The sequence below is a fragment of the Netta rufina genome (assembly GCF_964035555.1).
Source record: "Netta rufina genome assembly, chromosome: 2".
NCBI classification, from domain to species: domain Eukaryota; kingdom Metazoa; phylum Chordata; class Aves; order Anseriformes; family Anatidae; genus Netta; species Netta rufina.
This window is the reverse complement of record NC_140124.1, coordinates 54413870-54433547: the sequence shown is the minus strand read 5'-3', so window position 1 is coordinate 54433547 and position 19678 is coordinate 54413870. Positions and strand designations below refer to the sequence as shown.

At 39.0% G+C, this 19678-nt stretch overlaps 1 protein-coding gene across 1 annotated transcript in view; it reads left to right on the top strand.

Moving 5' to 3' along the window:
- ADCY1 (adenylate cyclase 1) overlaps positions 1-19678 on the top strand; it is a gene marked incomplete at both ends in the record, with an annotated part of 153762 nt that overhangs the window by 90415 nt on the left and 43669 nt on the right. The window contains 2 exons of the mRNA XM_084281902.1: positions 9985-10143; positions 14139-14280. Coding sequence (XP_084138028.1) covers positions 9985-10143; positions 14139-14280 — 301 coding nt within the window. The remainder of the gene's footprint in view (positions 1-9984; positions 10144-14138; positions 14281-19678) is intronic.

Below are 19678 nucleotides of genomic sequence, written 5' to 3'. Positions count from 1 at the left end.
GCCCAGGGAAGTGGTGGAGTCACCATCCCTGGAAGTCTTCAAAAGACGTTTAGATGTAGAGCTTAGGGATATGGTTTAGTGGAGGGCTGTTAGCGTTAGGTTGGAGGTTGGACTCAATGACCTTGAGGTCTCTTCCAACCTAGAAATTCTGTGATTCTGTGATTCTGTGAAATACTGGAGAGTTTGCAGAGGGAGGCGGTGAAGTCTGTATCCTCGGAGATATTTAAAACATATCTGGGCACAGTTCTAGGCAACCTGCTGTATCTGAACCTGCTTAGAGATGGGAGGTTCATCCACATGATTTCCAGAGACCCCTTTTAGCCTCAGTGATTCTGTGATTCTAAGCAGATGGGCAGATTCTAAGCAGCGTGTTATCTAGAAACATCTGGTAAACATCTAGTTAATACCTGTAGTAGAATATAATTAAATGAAAATTTCAACATTATATTTTTAACAGGATTTATAAGTTCGGAAGACTTCAGAGTGTGTAGTCAGTAACCAGATTATGGGGAGAGAGGGCAAAATGGAGAAGAGGCAAAGCTATCCATTTCCTTTGTATATTTGCAAAATGAATTCTCTCTCTGTTTTTTTTTTTTTGTTTTGTTTTGTTTTTTGAGGAATTAATGTGAGTAAGGATCCAGGCTTGGTGCATATTTCTTTTCTCAGTTAAATGAATGTGCCAGTTGTGCTTATGAGGGAAAACAGGAAAATGATTCATTCCATGAACTCTTGCCCTTGATGGCAGTATTATTTTATTTTTTTCTTTTACTTCAAGTGGAGCAGCATCTCCACTTGCTCAAATACTCTTGTTGACAGAAGCACGTGGATAAGCAAAGTGCACAAATAGCTCCAAAGCAGGAAAATAGGTTCTTCTGAAGATTAGGAAAATGTCTTCAGTCCTTCTTAAAGACCAAAGCCAGAATATGGATTGCCCAAGCTAATTTGTTTGAAAATATGATGAGCAAATGAAAAGGAGAAGTGTAGAACTTATGACGGTAAAGTTGGAATGAAACATTTTATTTTTTAATGGTATGACTACTAGGTGTAGCAGCTTATCAGTCTCATGAGAGGCAGTCATTTTTGTTTTTAAACTCCTATTATCCAGTGTCAGAGCTGGATGCCAGGTGGTACTGTTCTAAATGTCTATTAACTTTACTGAAGAAACCAGGCCCTGGCATTGTAAACTTATGTTTTGAAGACATTATGCCTTATGACAGCTTTGTCATGTTACCTAGGATAAATAAATATACAAAAGCATGATAATACCATCTAATAAAGATGGATCTGTCAAAAGTGCCTATCCCAGAGATATATACCACCACTGTTTCCTTTTTTTTCCCCAGGAAATCAAGGAATAGAAGTTCCTAGTGGTTGTTTGAGAGATCTGTGATTTTACTGAGTTGAATGTTGAGTTCATGTAAATTGATACTTTCTGTTCTCTTAGTGCTCTGTGTAGCTCTTATTTAGGTGTCCTAGAACATGATGCTGCATGCAAGTATCATCAGAGAATGTTGTCTCAATTACATTTAGATTGAGAGTTTCAAATAGAATTATAATTTTTCACAGAAAATTATAAAACAACAACAACAAACTTGTCACAATTTCATCTGCCTTGTACAAAGCAGTTTTTTCAGGGGCGCAGTTAAAGTCAGACTAGAATCATGACAGAAAGATCCTTTTCTCTTTTTCATAAAACAAACAAACAAGGAAACAAAGCAGATAGTGTTATATTCTCATATTACTCCAAAGGAACTTGTGTTGTCAATGTGTTTTGTGTCAGTGCCTCAGTACAAGCTAGCTGTTTTAATTCAGAGTCACTTAAGCCATCACAGCAATATTTAAGTGGGGGTTAAGTGTTGCATATGACCAATGTTGCTTTTAAGTTTGGACTGTCAGATTTTCTTAGGAATATCATTTAAATGGCCATGTTCATTAGCACCTCTAATACGGAAGATACTGTCCTCACCTCAGTTTCGAAGTCAGTTAGTCCAAGTATGCTCTTCACCTTATTTAAACTGTTTGCTACAATTGAATGTTCCAGTATATTTGCTCCAGTATTTTACTTTCTCAATAGATGTTTACTAGCTGTTTGCTGCGTGGAGAAGTTTTGCTCAGCTAACCATGCTCTTCCCCCTCTTCCCCATATAATGACTAGATCTCTGATTTAAGATAGTGTGAGGCAGGGAAATTTTTTAAATTTTAAATTAGCAGTTTGCCCTTCCCTGTGGAGCTCTTCATCAACTGATATAAATTATATTAAATAATCCTTTGGCTCAATTAACAACTATAAACTCTTAGGATATAGAATGTGTGAGTTGTTTAAATGTGCTTAGTAAATCCACAGGGCAAGAAGTGAACAATAATGTTTCTAATTGGAAATGAGGACGGAATGTGTGAGCAGGATATAAATACTAGATTTGAGACTGGAATAGAATATTTGGGATAACATTCATAAACTTGTTAGAAATGTAACAGGGTCATGTAATCATTCGTATTGTCACATAAATGGTACATTTTCACAATACTTCTTCCCTTGACATCTTACTGGGAGGCAATTTTAGTACTGACTCAGAGAAAATTGCAACACTGGCTGGATCAGTGGCTATGTCTACATTAGCACATTGGCAGCACATTTGTAGATCGCAGCAGCTGGTCCTGAATACTTCAGTTTAACCTATATGTATTATGGGGGAGGACCTTTTTTTTTTTTTTTTTTTTTTTTTTTTTTGTAACAGGACTTGTCTTGTCCTCTGTATTGAATGTTCCTACTACATGTGGAGTTTGAAGAGGTCTGAAGGAAAGAATCCTTGCTTCTTGAAATCCAGGCACCTCAGTGGGGTCTAACAGGAGATAAATCAACTTTTCTCTGTGTCACATAGGTGAGTGTATCACATATGGATGACTCCACCTCATATGGATGACTCCATCAGTCATCCATGTAAGGTCTAACATATGAAGTTGGGCTTGTTTTCCACCTGCACATTCTGTGGATGCTTGTTTGGGCATTGTGGAGGCTGATACTTGAACAATCTCCTGCCTCTGAGCTTGGTCATTGGCTGAACTGTGGAAGAATGGGTACAACAACAGCCCCTTTAAAAAAGCCCAAGTGAAATGGCCAGAGTCCTGCTGGAGTCTTCTTTTGTCTGAGCAAGAGAGGCACTATGTTACCTGGTGTAAACATTGCTGGTTCTTCAGAAGTTCTGGGCTTGGGAATGTCTGGACAGGTGGGAGTGCATTCACCTTGAATTCTGGGAGAATCAGCAACAGGTGCATAAATTTTCAGATGAGGAAAAAGTTGTCTATCATGAGCTGCCTTCACCATCATTGTTGAAATTTTTGTTAGCTTGTATCTCTGTCAAAGTGAACCTCTTGTTTCCTGAAGCAATCAGTCCTTCATAGCCCAGGCTGTCTTGCTCCAGGTCTCTGTTGTCTTACTCCAGATGAGCAACATACTGGGAAAGTATGCAGCTCTAGCCAGTACTGTTTCTGAGTCAGGGAAGGGGTGTGGAACATCATGTTCATGAAGCACAGGTACATCCTGGAGTGTGGCTGTGTCCTAGCAGAATTGACAGATTCCTGGTGGGTAGCCATGGGGGAGACAGGAGAAGCCTCCACAGCAACCAATGGCTCCCTCTGCAACTGTGCTATGTCCTCCCAGGCCAAATTAGGTGCTCCAAGAGAGGTATTGGTGACTGGGAATAAGCAGCATCCATCACTTGGTGTGGCAGTCCATCCTGGGCTCAACTTAATTTTCTTTTTCCTTCTCTCTCATCCGAGCCCTTACTCAGTGCCCAGGAGCATGGAGTAGAGACCCTGGGGAGAAGAACCCTGCAATCCTCCCAAGAATCCATTCCCTCTACCTGGTATCCCACAGGCACAAGGACAGCTGCTAGCTCTGTGCTGCATCTGGGATGATCATGCTCATGGCCATCCCCAGTGCTAACTTTTTTTTCCTCATTTCTCTGTGCTGCCACCACCCTTGAGTGCTAGAGCGTCCCCACCAAACTGCACATTGGGGACCTGTACTGCTTCCTGTCCACAGCTACACAGGCACAAGGTGTTCCTTGAGGGCCTGGCAAGGGGAGGGTCACTGTTGCTGTCTTTGTATTTCTCTTTTATTCAGAGAAACCTGTAGATAATAGAAAAGCGAGACTGTGAGCTCCGAGCAGGTGCTAGGTCATGATAACAGGCAGGGTAAAGCAGAGCTTTGCAATAGTGATGCTCCCTCATTTGGGTTTTCTCCTGAGGGCATAGAAATCCCTGTTTCCTTCTGAGATGGTGTTTGCCAGTCCCACAGGCTTTTGCTGCAGATCTGCTCCATACCATTTCTATCCATCCATCCTGATGGGTGGGCTGCAGGGTGGAGTAAGAAATGCAGAGAAGGTTGTGGGCTGCCCAGGCCAGGAACTGACTGGCATTCAGGGTTGAAATACTCTTTTCTTGGTATTTGAAATATTATTTCAGTGCTTTCAGGTGTCTGCCTTCCAAAGACATGTGTGTTAGGTAATATCAATCTGCTCAATTGTTTGTTTGTTTTTTGGTTTTTATCTTCTATGAGCACGTTCATTTTAAGTGTCCTCCTCCTCATGGCTTCTGTAGCAGTAACTAGCAAATTAGTTGATATTCTCCCAAACTGAAGTTAGTTCACAGAAAGACATTCTTTGTCATTAATATCCAAGAACTAACCATTTCTAAATTATGTTGAAGTGGAAATGACCCAGATATAGTTAGGGAGACATGCAAAATTCCTTGTGGTTAAAGGGCACTGTTATCTTAGAACTGTGCATACATAAAAATCAAACATATATAACTGAACCAACAATCTTGTCTATGCCTTTAACCAGGAAACATCTATTTCTATGCAGGTATTTTTGGACCTAAGAAAGGATCTAAATAACTTAAAGGAAATTGGGTACAGAGATTCTATTTTTTTTCCTCTGTTGCTTCAAATTCAGCATGGGTGTGGATAAATGTATTTACTTCACAGAGCAATTCTGCAGATTATCTAAATGAGTTTGACCATATGTAGCAGCACATTAAATATTTATAGCTAAGTAGAGAACTAAAATGTAAAGGATTAGTAAGAGACATAAGCTGTCAGAGTAGATGAATATCTTCTAAGTAAATAGACTCTACAAGCCTACAGCTTAATATATATATATACATATATATTTATATATGTATATGTATATAGTCCCATTTGTTTCTGAGCTTCCTTTTGTACTAACATTTGGAAAATTTTTGAGAATATTTTTTCCAAACCTAAGAAAAATAAGTTATAATGAATAATTTATTTGTTAAAATTCTTTTAGTTTGCCGGTTCATGGCTTGTCTATGAAGTACTGGTATTTTTGCAGAAATGCATTATTAATTTAAAATGTGTCATTAGGTGTTCTTGTGATATTTTATTACAAAAAAGTTGATGCTGTTTGGAAATATGATTGTGGTACTTTTCTGATGATGAAAGGTCTAAAGGGCAAGACATATGTGGAGTGGCTGAGGTCACTTGGATTGTTCAGCATAGAGTAGAGGAAACTGAGGGGAGACCTCATGGTGGCCTGCAGCTTCCTCATGAGTGGGAGCAGAGGGACAGGCGATGATCTTTGTTCTCTGGTGACCAGCAAAAGGCCCCAAAGGAACAGAATGGTGCTGTGACGGGAGGATCAGGTTGGATGTTAGGAAAAGGTTCTTCACTGAGAAGGTGGATGGGCACTGGAACAGCTTCCCCAGGGCAGTGGTCACAGCACCAAGCCTGATGGAGTTCAAGAAACATTTGAACAATGATTTCAGACATATGGTTTGATTTTGGTGTGGTCCTGTGTGGAGCCAGGAGCTGAACTTGATAATCTTTGAGCCCCTTCCAACTCAGGATATTCTATGATTCTGATGTTATATTTGAAGCCTCTTTTTTACACATTACTTAAATTCTTCATTTTTGATAGTTCACTGGAGTATGTTCATGAAAATTAGGGGACACAGGGACACATAATAAATTCAAAGTAAATTCAAAATGTTTAATAAATTGCCTGTGAAGTTTTTGTTTGTTTGTTTGTTTGATTGATTTTGTTTCGTTTTTCGTTTTCCTGACTCAAATTTAATGATGAAAGCATCCCTGAAACATACTGTGGTTTCTTGGAAAAATGAGAAAAGTTGTTCTTGATTTAGATTTTTTACTAAGTGACTACTTCTGGAAATCTTTTGTGAAAAACCAAATGTGTTCAGATTCTGCTTTATGGTTCATTGGTACATTATACAGTCCAGATTTTTTAACAAGGAGTACAATCATCCATGTTGTATTTCTTTGCTATTTTTTTTTTCATTTAATTTGTTATGATATTCAAATTTCTACAAGCAGATGAGTTTTTCCCCTTTCTCCTGAGCCAGCTAGGACAAAGAAAAACATACATTTGACATGAGGCTTTATATGCCGTTTTAAATGAAAACTTTTTTAACATTAATTTACAAATAGAGAAATACACACTTGCAGGTATGCTGGTGAAGATATTTATACAAGTATTTAGTTATTCAAGAGAACATAGATAGGCAAGCAAACCATAATCCTAACATACTTTGCCTTGCATGCTATCAGGTCTTGGTATAAAGTCAGTTGTTTGCTACACATGTACCGGTAAGGGTGCAAAGGTTAAGTTATCATTAGGTGGCTTATATTGTTAGCTCCTTTCATTTCCTCAGTGCTTTACCAAGTATGCAGCAAGCCCTGTAAGAGTGGAATCCTTTTAGGACTCCTTGGAGTCATTTTTAAGGCTTGACTAGGAACAGATACTGGGGAAAAAAAAAAAAAAAAGGAATTCTGACTTGCAGTGGTAGAAATAAGATAAGGAAATACTTTCTTAGAAAATAGTGCATAAGCCTTTCTCTCCTGTTGTATAAAATATGACTGAAAACTGTGGTAGGCCTGAATTCCCGTTGAGGACAAAAGATCTCCACATTATTCACATCAGTGGTAGCTGACATGGTACATACTTCAGCACTTCATGGCTGCGAAGCTCCTTGCTTAAATTGAGGCCAGATATATTGTGCTCCTCACCCCACATCTTGTCCTGTGCTACATGTCCCATGCAGTGCTACAGGCTTGGGGGAGAGTGGCTGGAAAGCTGTGCAGAGGAAAAGGATCTGGGGGTGCTAATTGATGCTCACCTGAACATGAGCCAGCAGTGTGCCCAGGTGGTCAAAAGGCCAATGGCATCCTGGCTTACCAGGGAGGTGATCGTCCCCCTGCTCTGGTGAGGCCGTACCTCAAGTACTTTGTTCATTCTTGGGCCCCTCACCACAAGAAAGACATTGAGGTACTGGAATAAGTTCCAGAGGAGGGCTACAAAACTGGTGAAGGGCCTGGAACACAAGTCCTATGAGGAGTGGCTGAGGGAACTGGGGTTGTTTAATCTCAAGAAGAGGAGGCTCAGGGGAGACCTTATTGCTCTGTACAACTACCTGAAAGGAAGTTGTGGGGAGCTGGGTGTCAGCCTCTTCTTGCAAATAACTAGTGACAGGACTAGAGGGAATGGCCTCAAGATGCACTGGGGATGTTGAGGTTGGAAATTAGGAGACATTTCTTCTCAGAAAGGGTACTTACAATTGGAACAGGTTGCCCAGGGTGGCGATGGAGTCACGATCCCTGGGGGTGTTTAAGGAAATGTTGGAGTTGGTGCTTAGGGACATGGTTTAATGGGTGACATTGTTAGTAGGGTGATGGTTGGACTAGATGATCTTGGAGTTCTTTTCCAACCTTTATGATTCTATGATTCTATGTGTCCTTTCAATTAATTGTAGTTTTAAAAGTACAACAAGACAAAAATGTAATAGCTATTTCTGGAATAACTAAAAAGTCATTTTAAAGACCTCTCCAACAAATCCACTGTACTTGGATGATATTTTAAAAAAATACATTAGTCAATGAAAGCCAAGAGAAAATTGTAACCAGAGCATCATCCTTTTGGAAAGTTTAATTTGAAATCCTAAAGAAAATTAAATATTACACTGATTAGGTAGCTTTTTTATTCTCCCATTTTATTTATTTTTGGACTGCAACTTAACTGTGGAATGCCAGGTGCCGCTGTAATGGGAAAAGCTGCAAAGATTCATGCATAGCATTTCCTCTGCATGTACTGTGTAAGTTTATTAACTTCAAGGTTCCTTTTCAATGTTCACAAGTCAGGGTAGGGTGAGAGCGTACTCAATTCACAGAGATAAAGAATCCTTCCTCAAAAGTGGCATCAAAATTAAAAATGCTTTTAATAACGACGTCACCAGTTAATTCCCCCTTTCCCAGGTATACATGTACAATGAGAATCTCTGAAGACTAGATTTAATTTATGAGTTGAAGTCCATAGAGGTGGTTTCTCTGCCACTCTTGCAGCAGCTTTGGAGAGATATTAGTATTTATAATTTCTCTTTATCTACTGTTCTTGCACTGATGTGGTGGTTTCACCATATTCTTTGTCCTGCACTTCTATAAGAGAGTGGAGTCATTGCTTCATAGTACCTCCTCATAACTCTTCTCCTGCAGAAACAAGAATTTTTAAATATGTTTGTGCCATTTCAGACTCACCACAGGAAGTTATGCTTAGTTAAGCATACCATAAAGATAGAAGCACAGCAAAACTCTGTGTGATTACTGGTAGTTGCAACAGTTCCCTAGCAGTAGCAGAGGGATCAGATGAAAAATATGAATTATTAAATAAGTATCATCCAAGATGATTGACAATCTGAGACACCTGGGGAAAAAAAATAATAAAAAAAAAGGTTAGTTTTTAACTGAGTATGTTTTCATCAAAGTGGAAATTTAATTAAAGGGTGAGTTTAGAGAACACCATAAATCAAAACTGTGGACACATTACTGAGACAATAATATTTTTTTAATTTATTTTTCAATCTTTCACAGACGAACTGGAGGGATCCATACCATCTCTGTTTTCAGATTATGTTGTATTGTTTCAGTTACAGATTTAACATTTTACACTATTACCTTTAAATCAACCAACCAACCCACAAAAAAAAAAAAAAAGGAATAAGGAAAAGGAAGTATTGTTCTGATATTGCAGATGTAGAACTGAAAACAGAGGAGAAAATTACTTTGAGTGACAACAAATTGTGGTAAAAAAAAAGAGAAATTTAATCATTTAATGCAAGTCTTCTGTGACAAAGAGACAAAACTAACCAGTAAGGCGAAGCTTTACAAAAACGCCAGGTATTGCATTTTAATACCGAGTTGAAAGTAGCCTGGAGTAGTGGTAGGATTGAAACATGTTTGTTTATTTACATGTCAGGTTAAAATTAAGCCCAATAAGATAGCTTCAACACTCTTCTTTGAATTCCAACAATCACCTTGTGTTTGCTTGTCATCCTGATGAAATAAGCACACATTGGGAAAAAGGAATATTTATGAGAGTAAAAAAAGAAGTAGGTAAATGTGAGATGAAAGATAAACAGGAAAGTGCAAGAGTTAAGCTGTCTGTCTTTGAGTTATTTGAGTTACAGCTAGAAAATTCTTTGTTTCAGCAAAATCAGCAAAATACCTAAGCTTCTGTATAAATGTGATAGCAAATACTGAAAATGAGACAATGAAACTTAAAAGTTTTAGGAAAGTTTCATTACAAAACCCATTTACTATGCTTTTTTTTTTTTTCCTTTTCCTGTATTAAATGTAATGAAATGTAACCTTTACTGTGTTTCATTAAAACCTGGAAAATCAATTTCTTGTTCAATAAATTTAGAAATACTGAGAAATTGGTTCAAGACTAATTAAAATATGAACAAGAGAATAATTTCTCTATAATTACAATTGAGACTTAGAAACTACCCTAAGAGTGAAGGGAAAGAACAGTACCTGAATACACCATCTGAGATTTTGAAAAGTTCCTGCCTTTTCAATTATGTACACATCTGTTAACTTTGGGGGAAGGAGTGAAAATAAAGAGTAATGCTGTTGTCTAAAGACTAATATCATGATGCTATATATTCCAGATCTGTTGCAGAAGCCACAGAGGTTGATCTCAACATGAGAGTTGGATTACATACAGGAAGGGTACTTTGTGGGGTCCTGGGTCTCCGAAAATGGCAATACGATGTCTGGTCAAATGATGTGACTTTAGCCAATGTAATGGAAGCTGGAGGGTTGCCTGGGTAAGTATGAGGAACAAAAACAAACAAACAAACAAACAAAAATATATATAAAGAATCAGATACCTGTATAGGTGAGGAATTTATTTCCTTTGCAGAATTTGCAATGTAATCACTATTGATGAAGAGGATTAAGGGTTTTGTACAGTAGGAGTAATCATTGCATTATATGATGTCCGCTGTGGAATTGTCCAAATGGTCTTAAGATTCATGTTAGTAAATAGATTAGATTAGAAGTAAAATGTTGAAAAGAAAAAGAAGAAGAAAAAAGGATTTCTCTTAAACATGCACATAAACCTACAGCCATTCCATGAAGCACGTCCTAGTGTGAAGTACTCCTTGGGTGTCCTTGGACTCAATTTACAGAATCACAGAATTGTCTAGGTTGGAAGAGACCTCAAGATCATTGAGTCTAACCTCTGACCTAACACTAACAAGTCCTCCACTAAACCATATCACTAAATTCAACATCTAAACATCTTTTAAAGACCTCCAGGGACGGTGGCTCCACCACTTCCCTGGGCAGCCCATTCCAATGCCTAACAACCCTCTCAGTAAAGAAGTTCTTCCTAACATCCAGCCTAAAACAACCCTAGCGCAACTTTAGCCCATTCCCCCTCGTCCTGTCACCAGGCACGTGGGAGAATAGACCAACCCCCACCTCGCTACAGCCTTCTTTAAGGTACCTGTAGAGAGTGATAAGGTCGCCCCTGAGCCTCCTCTTTTCCAGGCTGAAAAAGCCCAGCTCCCTCAGCCCCTCCTCATAAGACTTGTTCTCCAGACCCATCACCAACTTCGTCGCCCTTCTCTGGACTTGCTCAAGCGCCTCCATGTCCTTCTTGTAGCGAGGGGCCCAAAACTGAACACAGTACTCGAGGTGCAGCCTCACCAGAGCCAAGTACAGGGGGACAATCACTTCCTTAGGACTGCTGGCCACACTGCTTCTTATACAAGCCAGGATGCTGTTGGCCTTCTTGGCCACCTGAGCACACTGCTGGCTCATATTCAGCCGACTATCCACCAATACTCCCAGGTCCTTCTCTGCCTGGCAGCTTTCCAACCACTCGTCTCCCAGCCTGTAGTGCTGCTTGGGGTTGTTGTGCCCCAGGTGCAGGACCCGGCACTTGGCCTTGTTGAACTTCATGCAGTTGACCTTAGCCCATCGGTGCAGCCTATCCAGATCCTCCTGCAGAGCCTTCCTACCCTCGAGCAGATGGACACATGCACCTAACTTGGTGTCATCTGCAAACTTACTGAGGGTAAGATCCCCTCATCCAGATCATCAATAAAGATGGCTGGCCTCAGTACTGAGCCCTTGGGAACGCCACTAGTGACCGGCCTCCAACTGGATTTAACTCCATTCACCATGACTCTTTGGGCCTGGCTATCCAGCCAGTTTTTAACCTAATGAAGCATACACCAGTCCAAGCCACGAGCAGCCATTTTCTTGAGGAGAATGCTGTGGGAAGCAGTGTCAAAAGCCTTATTGAAGTCAAGGTAGACCACATCCACAGCCTTTCCCTCATCCACCAGGCACATCACTTTGTCATAGAAGGAGATCAGGTTAGTCAAGCAGGATTTGCCTTTCATAAACCCATGCTGACTGGACCTGATCACCTGGTTGCCTTGTAAGTGCCACATGATGACACTCGAGATAATCTGCTCCATGAGCTTCCCTGGCACTGAGGTCAAACTGGCAGGCCTAGAGTTCCCCGGGTCTACCCTCTAGCCCTTCTTGTAGATGGGCGTCATGTTTGCTATCCGCCAGTCGACTGGGACCTCCCCCGATAGCCAGGATAAATGATGGAAAGCAGCTTGGCCAGCTCCTCCGCCAGTTCTCTCAGTGTCCTCGGGTAGATCCCATCTGGCCCCATCGACTTGCGTACATCCAAGTGCCGTAGCAGGTCACGAACCATTTCCTCATGGATAGTGAGTGCCACATTCTGCTCCCCACCCCCTTCCACCAGCTCAGGGTACTGGGTATCCAGAGAACAACTGTTTTTGCCGCTAAAGACTGAGGCAAAGAAGGCATTAAGCACCTCTGCCTTTTCCTCATCTTTTGTAACTAATTTTCCCCCACATCCAGTAAAGGATGGAGATTCTCCTTAGTCCTCCTTTTTGCGTTGATGTATTTATAAAAACATTTTTGTTGTCTTTAACGGCAGTAGCCAGATTGAGCTCCAGATGAGCTTTGGCCTTCTATTTTTGTCCCTGCACTGCCTCGCAGTATCCTTATAGTCCTCCCGAGTGGCCCGCCCTCTTTTCCAAAGATTATAAACCCTCTTTTTTCTCCTAAGCTCAAGCCACAATTCTCTGTTCAGCCAGGCTGGTCTTCTTCCACTCCAGCTCATCTTTGGGCACGTGGAGACAGACAGCTTCTGCGCCATTTGGATTTCCTTCTTGAAGAGTGCCCAGCCTTCCTGGACTCCTCTTCGGAAGGGAGGCCCTTCTGAACTGCCTCCGAAGGGACTCTGCCAACCAGTGTCCTGAACAGTTCAAAGTCGGCCCTCCGGAAGTCCAATACAGCGGTTTTACTGGTACCCCTCCTGGTTTCTCCAAGAATGGAGAACTCTACCATTTCATGGTCACTCTGCCCAAGACAGTTTCCAACTACGATATCTCCCACCAGTCCTTCTCTCTTTGTGAACAGCAGGTCTAGCAGGGCACCTCCCCTGGGAGGCTCACTAACCAGCTGTGTCAGAAAGCTATCTTCCACGCTCTCCAGAAAACTCCTAGACTGCTTTCTCAGGGCTGTGTTGTGCTTCCAGGATATGTCTGGGAAGTTGAAGTCCCCCATGAGAACAAGCACTGACAATTTCTCAACTTCTGTCAGCTGCCTGTAGAACTCATCATCAGTCTCCTCATCCTGATTCGGCGGTCTATAACAGACCCCCACCAGGATGCTTGCCTTGTTGGTCTTCCCACTGGTCCTAACCCATAGGGACTCAACCTTATCATTCCCAGCCTCAAGTTCCATGACATCAAAACTCTCTCTGATATAGAATAGAATATATATATGGAATATATAGAATTTAAATGTACACTGTTCATTTTCACAAATGTGCTTATATGTGCTTCTGTATGCAACTTGCATTTGGACTGGGATTTACCACCTTCTGTTGGATATTTGCAAGATTATGATTTGCTGAACAGGAGGTCAATGGTTAAGTTTTTTGGTTAAGCGAATTTCTGTTTGCTGCATATGTCATTCTGAGACAATTTTGGCAGTGTGTTTTTGTATGTTCTTTACCTTGAGGGTTCCCAATGGAAAAAAAAAAATAAATAAAAAATTAAATAAAACAGACCTGAACATAATTAATAGAGAAGAGCAGTAACAGCTTTGAAGATATCTCCTGGGAATACGTTTCAAATATAAGGGTTCCTTCAGGAGGAAATGTGAAGATAGTTTTGGGGATAAGCAAACTCAAAACTAGAATCATAGAATCATTCAGGTTGGAAAAGACCTCCAAGACCATCTGGTCCAACCATCTCCCTACCACCAATACCACCCACTAAACCATGTCCCTAAGAGTGTCAAAGTTGACTGTGCTGCCAAAACAAAGTAGATTAGAAAGCTGCCTTAACGCAGAGTAAGTAAATGGAACATGTCACAGCTGTGAAGAGAAACAAAAAGAGAAGAACAAGGAGTTTCTTCTTTATGTACATGACAGACTTGGAGTGTGGAGCCACACATTTCAAACAGCAGGCTGTTTTTCCAAGCAGGCAGTGAGATAAACGCTTAAATCCATGCAATGTGAAAGATGATGTGAAGACTTCCACTTTCTACAAATCACTAAATCTGCAAGGTTTTGGATAATCTGCAGTTACTGTTTTGGTCATTCTGCTTAAGTTTAGAAAAAAACATTTAATAGAAACATTTTTGTGATTTTTTGGCTGAAAAGACAGAGCCCATTATGATCTTTTTCATGAGTGTATTACACTAGCAACTACCTAGTAATACATCTTAGCTATGAAGAACATCTTATTTTTCTCTCCAGGAAAGTTCACATTACAAAGACCACCTTAGAGTGCCTAAATGGGGACTACGAAGTAGAACCAGGATATGGACATGAAAGGAATAGTTTCTTGAAGAAACATAATATTGAAACATATTTCATTGTGCCATCCCATCGGAGGAAGGTAGGCTCCACAAATTCTAGCTTGTTTTGTGGCATGTTTTTTGTAGTTTAACAGCTGTTCTATGATAGTCTGAAACAGAGGCAATATCGGTATTTATTGTTTCTAAAAGCTTTTAAACTCTTGAAATTAGATCTTTTGGTTTTGATTGAGGCAGGAACACTAAAAAAGCTAACCTTGTACATTACCTAGAAAAGAAGATCACTATACTTTTGAAGTTTAAAGTTAAAACAACTTTTCACTTAACCCACAAAAAAAGAAAGCTTTTGGTTTATTCAGATTCTGTAATCATTGCATTAGAAATGATATGGTATGTTAGTCTAAAATGTAATTCATTCCTATCTTCCACTTCCATTCAAAATTATATTTCTGAACATTAATGCTGGCAGCCTGACTATTTTTTCTTGCTCTTTAATTCCCATATTTCCATGACATTTTACTCACACACTCCTAACACTTTCTACAACCGCTCATGATAGTAATGACTCCTTTGGTAGGCCTGGAGGAGTCCCTACTTAATAGATGCAGAAAAAAAACTATTTACAGACTTGTCATGCCCATAGCAGAAAAGACAGTGAAATGAATTCAGCAGTAACCGAATTAATATTCCCTGGAAATCTGGAAAAGTTGCCATGTTGTCAAGCTGTACAACACAAGCCTGTTTATCTAGGTCAGGAGAAGAGGCTGGAGTCGATCATCCTGCTTTCAAATGTATGTATAAGTCTACCGTAGATCAGATATTTATGCTCAAGCTGAGTAAATTTTCTAAGATTATTGCAACAAAGAATATATTCTCTGTCCAAAACAGACAAATAGCTCCAGTGTTTTCTCCCGCTAAGCTGAGCTGCTCATGACAAATTGAACATCATTTCCCTTCCTTTCTCTGTCACCTCAGACTCCCACAATGATTTTGGCTATCCCTTTCCTATCCTAGCTGCCTTTCCTCATAGATTTTGCCAGGCTCCCCTCTCTTTTCAGTGCATTCCTTTTGTCAGACACTCGGAGAAGTTCTGGGAAAAGAGAAGTAAGTCGGCAGTGTTGGAAGCGACAATAATATTTTCTGCACCTTTCTTTCTTTTCTGCACCTTTCTTTCTTTTGGTGGAGAACAGAAAATGGAAAGTGTGGAATGAGTAAGATTTTAGCTCATTTGAGCAGGAACTTCTTAGATGTTGCTAAGGATTTAGCCACGCCTGATAGAAATGGATGTGACACCTCATTCTAGCCAGATTTTCAGAATAAGGAGAGAGTCCCATCAGTGCAATGGTAATTTCTTGAGTTGCAGTGAAGTTGGTGATAGTTAGTGACCTTCAAGCAGGTTCATTCACAGGCACACCTTTCTTCCTCAACCAGTTACTGAGTGCACCTCAAAAGTAAATGCTGAAAAACTAAATTTCATCTAATTGGTATGTCCCAACAAAAACAACTAAGCAATGATCCTATTTAGGACAGTCTGTTTTTATGCTACAAAATAACTTTTGTGACATCAGTAGGAGTCTTGAAAGGCCCTTATCCCACTTAAGCATGTTCAGTTTGTTCCAAACCTCTCCATATCAAATGATGCTTATCTTAAAAGTTATCTGCCCTCACATATGTATTACTCTTTATCTCAGCCGGACAACTCAGAATACAGACTTTTGCAAACATATTGTCCGAGCCTCTGCCCAAACAAGTTTAAATCAGGGATTTGACCTTTAGAGAGAAATTTTAAAATATAAGTCTCAAAGTAAGTACGGAAACAAAAAAAGATGAGGTTTTGAAGTGAATTCAAAGCTCCATGCTTGAGGATGTTAGCTAACTTTCCATTAACATGTTTTTGACAAAAATATAACCAGGGAAAAATAGATCATCCTGAATTCCAGGTCAGCAGTCAGGTTCCTGGTCTGAATTTGATTATCTGGAGAGTTTTTCTGGAAAGTCGGGGAGTCAAGTCACCACAGAATTCTGATTCTGATGATGAAAGCTACTGCTGCTTTATACCAGAAGGATTGCTGCAAGGGTGTTTTATTATATGCTTCCTCTAAAGCGTCTTGGAGAGATGAAATAAAGCATAAAGGAGAGATGGAATATCCTTGTCTGCTCTGAAAATCACATGATCTCGTGTTTTGTTCTTCTGCTAATCTATATGATTAGACTCCATTTTAGATAGTAGGAAAGAAAATAGGTCGAAAATCAGTGGGCTAAATTCTGTTTTCATTCTCAGTAAGAGGTTTTTGTTGCCTTTCTTGAAACCAGAATTAGTTCCTAAATTAACCAATCTCTCTTCCTGAAAAAAAAAAAAAAAAAAAGTATGAAAAAGTAAAGTATGTTGCTGATTGCCACTACATTTGTTTATCTTTTTTTTTCTTGTCTGCTGTTTTAACTCCCAGAGCATTATGTATCATTTCATAATGCATAAAAAAGGGAGAAAAGGCAGTAAGTGCATCTATTACATGTAGACATGTATTCTCTCAGCTGCACTGACTGAAGAATTTCTAAGAATAGAATCTTGACATTCACATATTAAAGTAAATGAAGCCAATGCATGTTTAATGTGCAAAGATGAGAGCTTACATATGAGCACCCATTCCTTTTTGTTTGCAAGGCTGCTGAGAAGCTGCTGGTGACTGCTGAGAAACAACTCAGTTTGTCATCAGCCACATAAACTGAATGCCATGTTACCCTGGGTGTCACTCATGGATTTGTAGAAGTGACAGATGCTGCAGTACAGCTTGGCTGACATCAGCTCTCTGGCGTGCATCAGTGCAGTGTCAGCCAAACTGGCAGAAAGAAACACTTCATGAATTTTACAGATATAGACAGCCTTCTCCACTGGACTCAAAACAATCAGTACATCACTTTGCTGTTTGTCATAGTATACTACAGCCATCCCCAGTCTTTGTACACTTGCATTGGACCACAAGATACTAATAAATAGCTGTAAGATAAACACCTGCTATATCCTCTCCTACCTTGATTCAGTCATTAAACCTTCAGAGATATAGAAACAGAGGACTGGCCCTGAAGCACAGACAAGATCTAGCACCTGTAGGTGAATTCAGGTATCTGCTGGTTTACTATTGTATTCCTTCCCCTGGAGCCTCATTAGCTGAAATGCGAAGACATTTTTAGTTCTTTATGCATCATCTCTGAGATTAATATGAACTGACTGTAGCAGGGATGATTCCAAGAAGAATGAAAATCAATATTATCAGCAACAGATGGCCAAGAATCTGTTGAACTTGAAAGATAAATAATTTTTTTATTGTTAATATTTATTTAGAAGGCACATACCCCACATTTTCCCTTATTTGATGTGCCAGAAAGACAGATCAACTGAGCCAAGAATGAGAACAGTATATGAAGACTCATTCATGTACCAATTACATTAAAAATGTGGATAAATTATAAAATGTTCCCAATTATTTTAATCATTTATTCAGTCAACTGACAACCAAAATTTTGTGATCTGATATGATTACTAGAATGGTGTATAAGCTAAAACGTGAGAGGAACTTAGAAAAGACCACTGAGAGTATTCTTTTCTTTTTGTTGTATTCAAGTCTTTTATTTTGGTAGATATTATATTATTCTATTACTGTTACTGTTATTTACTATTTGCTATTATTACTATTATTTATTGTTTATTTTTATTATTTAGCAACAATTATGCATGTTTGACTGGATAACATTCAGCTTCTAAACCCACTTAGTTTATCAGATAGTTTATCCAAAGGCATAAAGACTTTTTTTTTTAATGAAATTCAAAATTTTGGTCACCTTTATTTAAAATCTTACATAAATATTCTTCTTAAATATTACATAATAATACAAAATGATATAGCCCAAATAGAAACCAAGTTTCTAGTTCTGAAAAAGCTAACACATTTATTTTAAATGACATCTGTTATTTCTTCATATTGTATATAGTTTCTAAGCCATGTAGTGATATGACCAAAATATTGCACTGAGACAAGATTTGAACAATTAGATTAAAGTAACTAGCCACAAGTCTCAACACATACATGAAAATCCTCATCTGATCTAGTTAGAAAAATTTATCTCTTTCTGATACATTAAATATTCACAAATCCATACTCTATGCTTTAGATGCATGGATGTTCTTAGTATCATCAAATGTCCTGAAGTATAGTAAATATTACTCTGTTTATGGATGTTATTAGAGGGAAAAACAAAACAAACAAACAACAACAACAACAACAAACTAGGCCAGATCCTGTCAATCTCAGAGCCCCTTCTGGGAACTTTATACTCATGCTTAGACCCAGCTAAATAATTTTCACTGTTGATTCCTCAGTAATCTTTCTCACTAATCCTGTTCCAGCTTTCAAATTTTGTGCTTGAAATTCAATTTAAATTTCTTTTAACAGAATGGGTCTGTTTTTCAATAGAATTCTTTCTTTTTCATTGGCAGCACCAGCATTAGGCAAAGTATCTTTGCATCAGTTTTATGGCTGGCATAGTAGACTCGCAGATGCTCAGCTCAGTAGCAAGCTTAACTAGTCTACTTCACTAGAACTATTATTCTCATGCAGTGTAACACATCCTAAGATTTGCCTATGTCTGCAGTGATAGCCAGGTGGATTTTTCTTAGGCTTACTTACTTATATTTTCTACATTAATTCACTCTCTACCTGTGTCTCTCTAATTTTGCGAAAGCACATTATTTTCTCTAGATGAGAAACTAGCCCAGCCCAGACAATTAAGTACATTTCCTGAGGTACTTCTCTGGATAGCCAAGCAGTGGTAAGAAATTATGAAGTTTTTCTAAGGAGAAAGATTTCTCAGAACATGTAATTGTTTCCATTTACAGAAGTGGGCCTGCCATCACTGCTAGTCATTGCCAGCTTAAGGGAACCTGCTTCACTTGAGTAACTTTGCCAGGTCAATATAACCTTTGCCAGGTCATATTTGCAAATACAAATAATCCCACAGACCATTAATGGTAGGCAATAGAGATGTTTCCAAAAAAAGGGAACTATAAACATTATGAAAATCATAGATAAAGTCTATAGATACATTTTATAAATGATTCCTATATATTCATAAATGCATCATGGATTCTAAAACATACCTTGACTGTAATGACTAATTAGCTTAATAGGTTGCTAAACACCACCTGCAACTTTTCTACTAATGTGCTAGTGAGTTATGCACCATGTATTCAAATACATTTGTTTTATTTTATTTGTGGCAATGTAAATCACACAGTGTCTGCATCTACTGTTTGAATAGTGCATATGATGGTTGTTCATGAAAAGTGAGTACCACATCTGTTCACATTTTGGAAACTAGCTATACAGTGAATGCAATGAAAAATAAGTTTGAAATATTAAAAGACAGAGAAAGAGAGGGAAAGACACATTATATTTACAACTTCTCTTCAAATATTTCTCTGAAGGG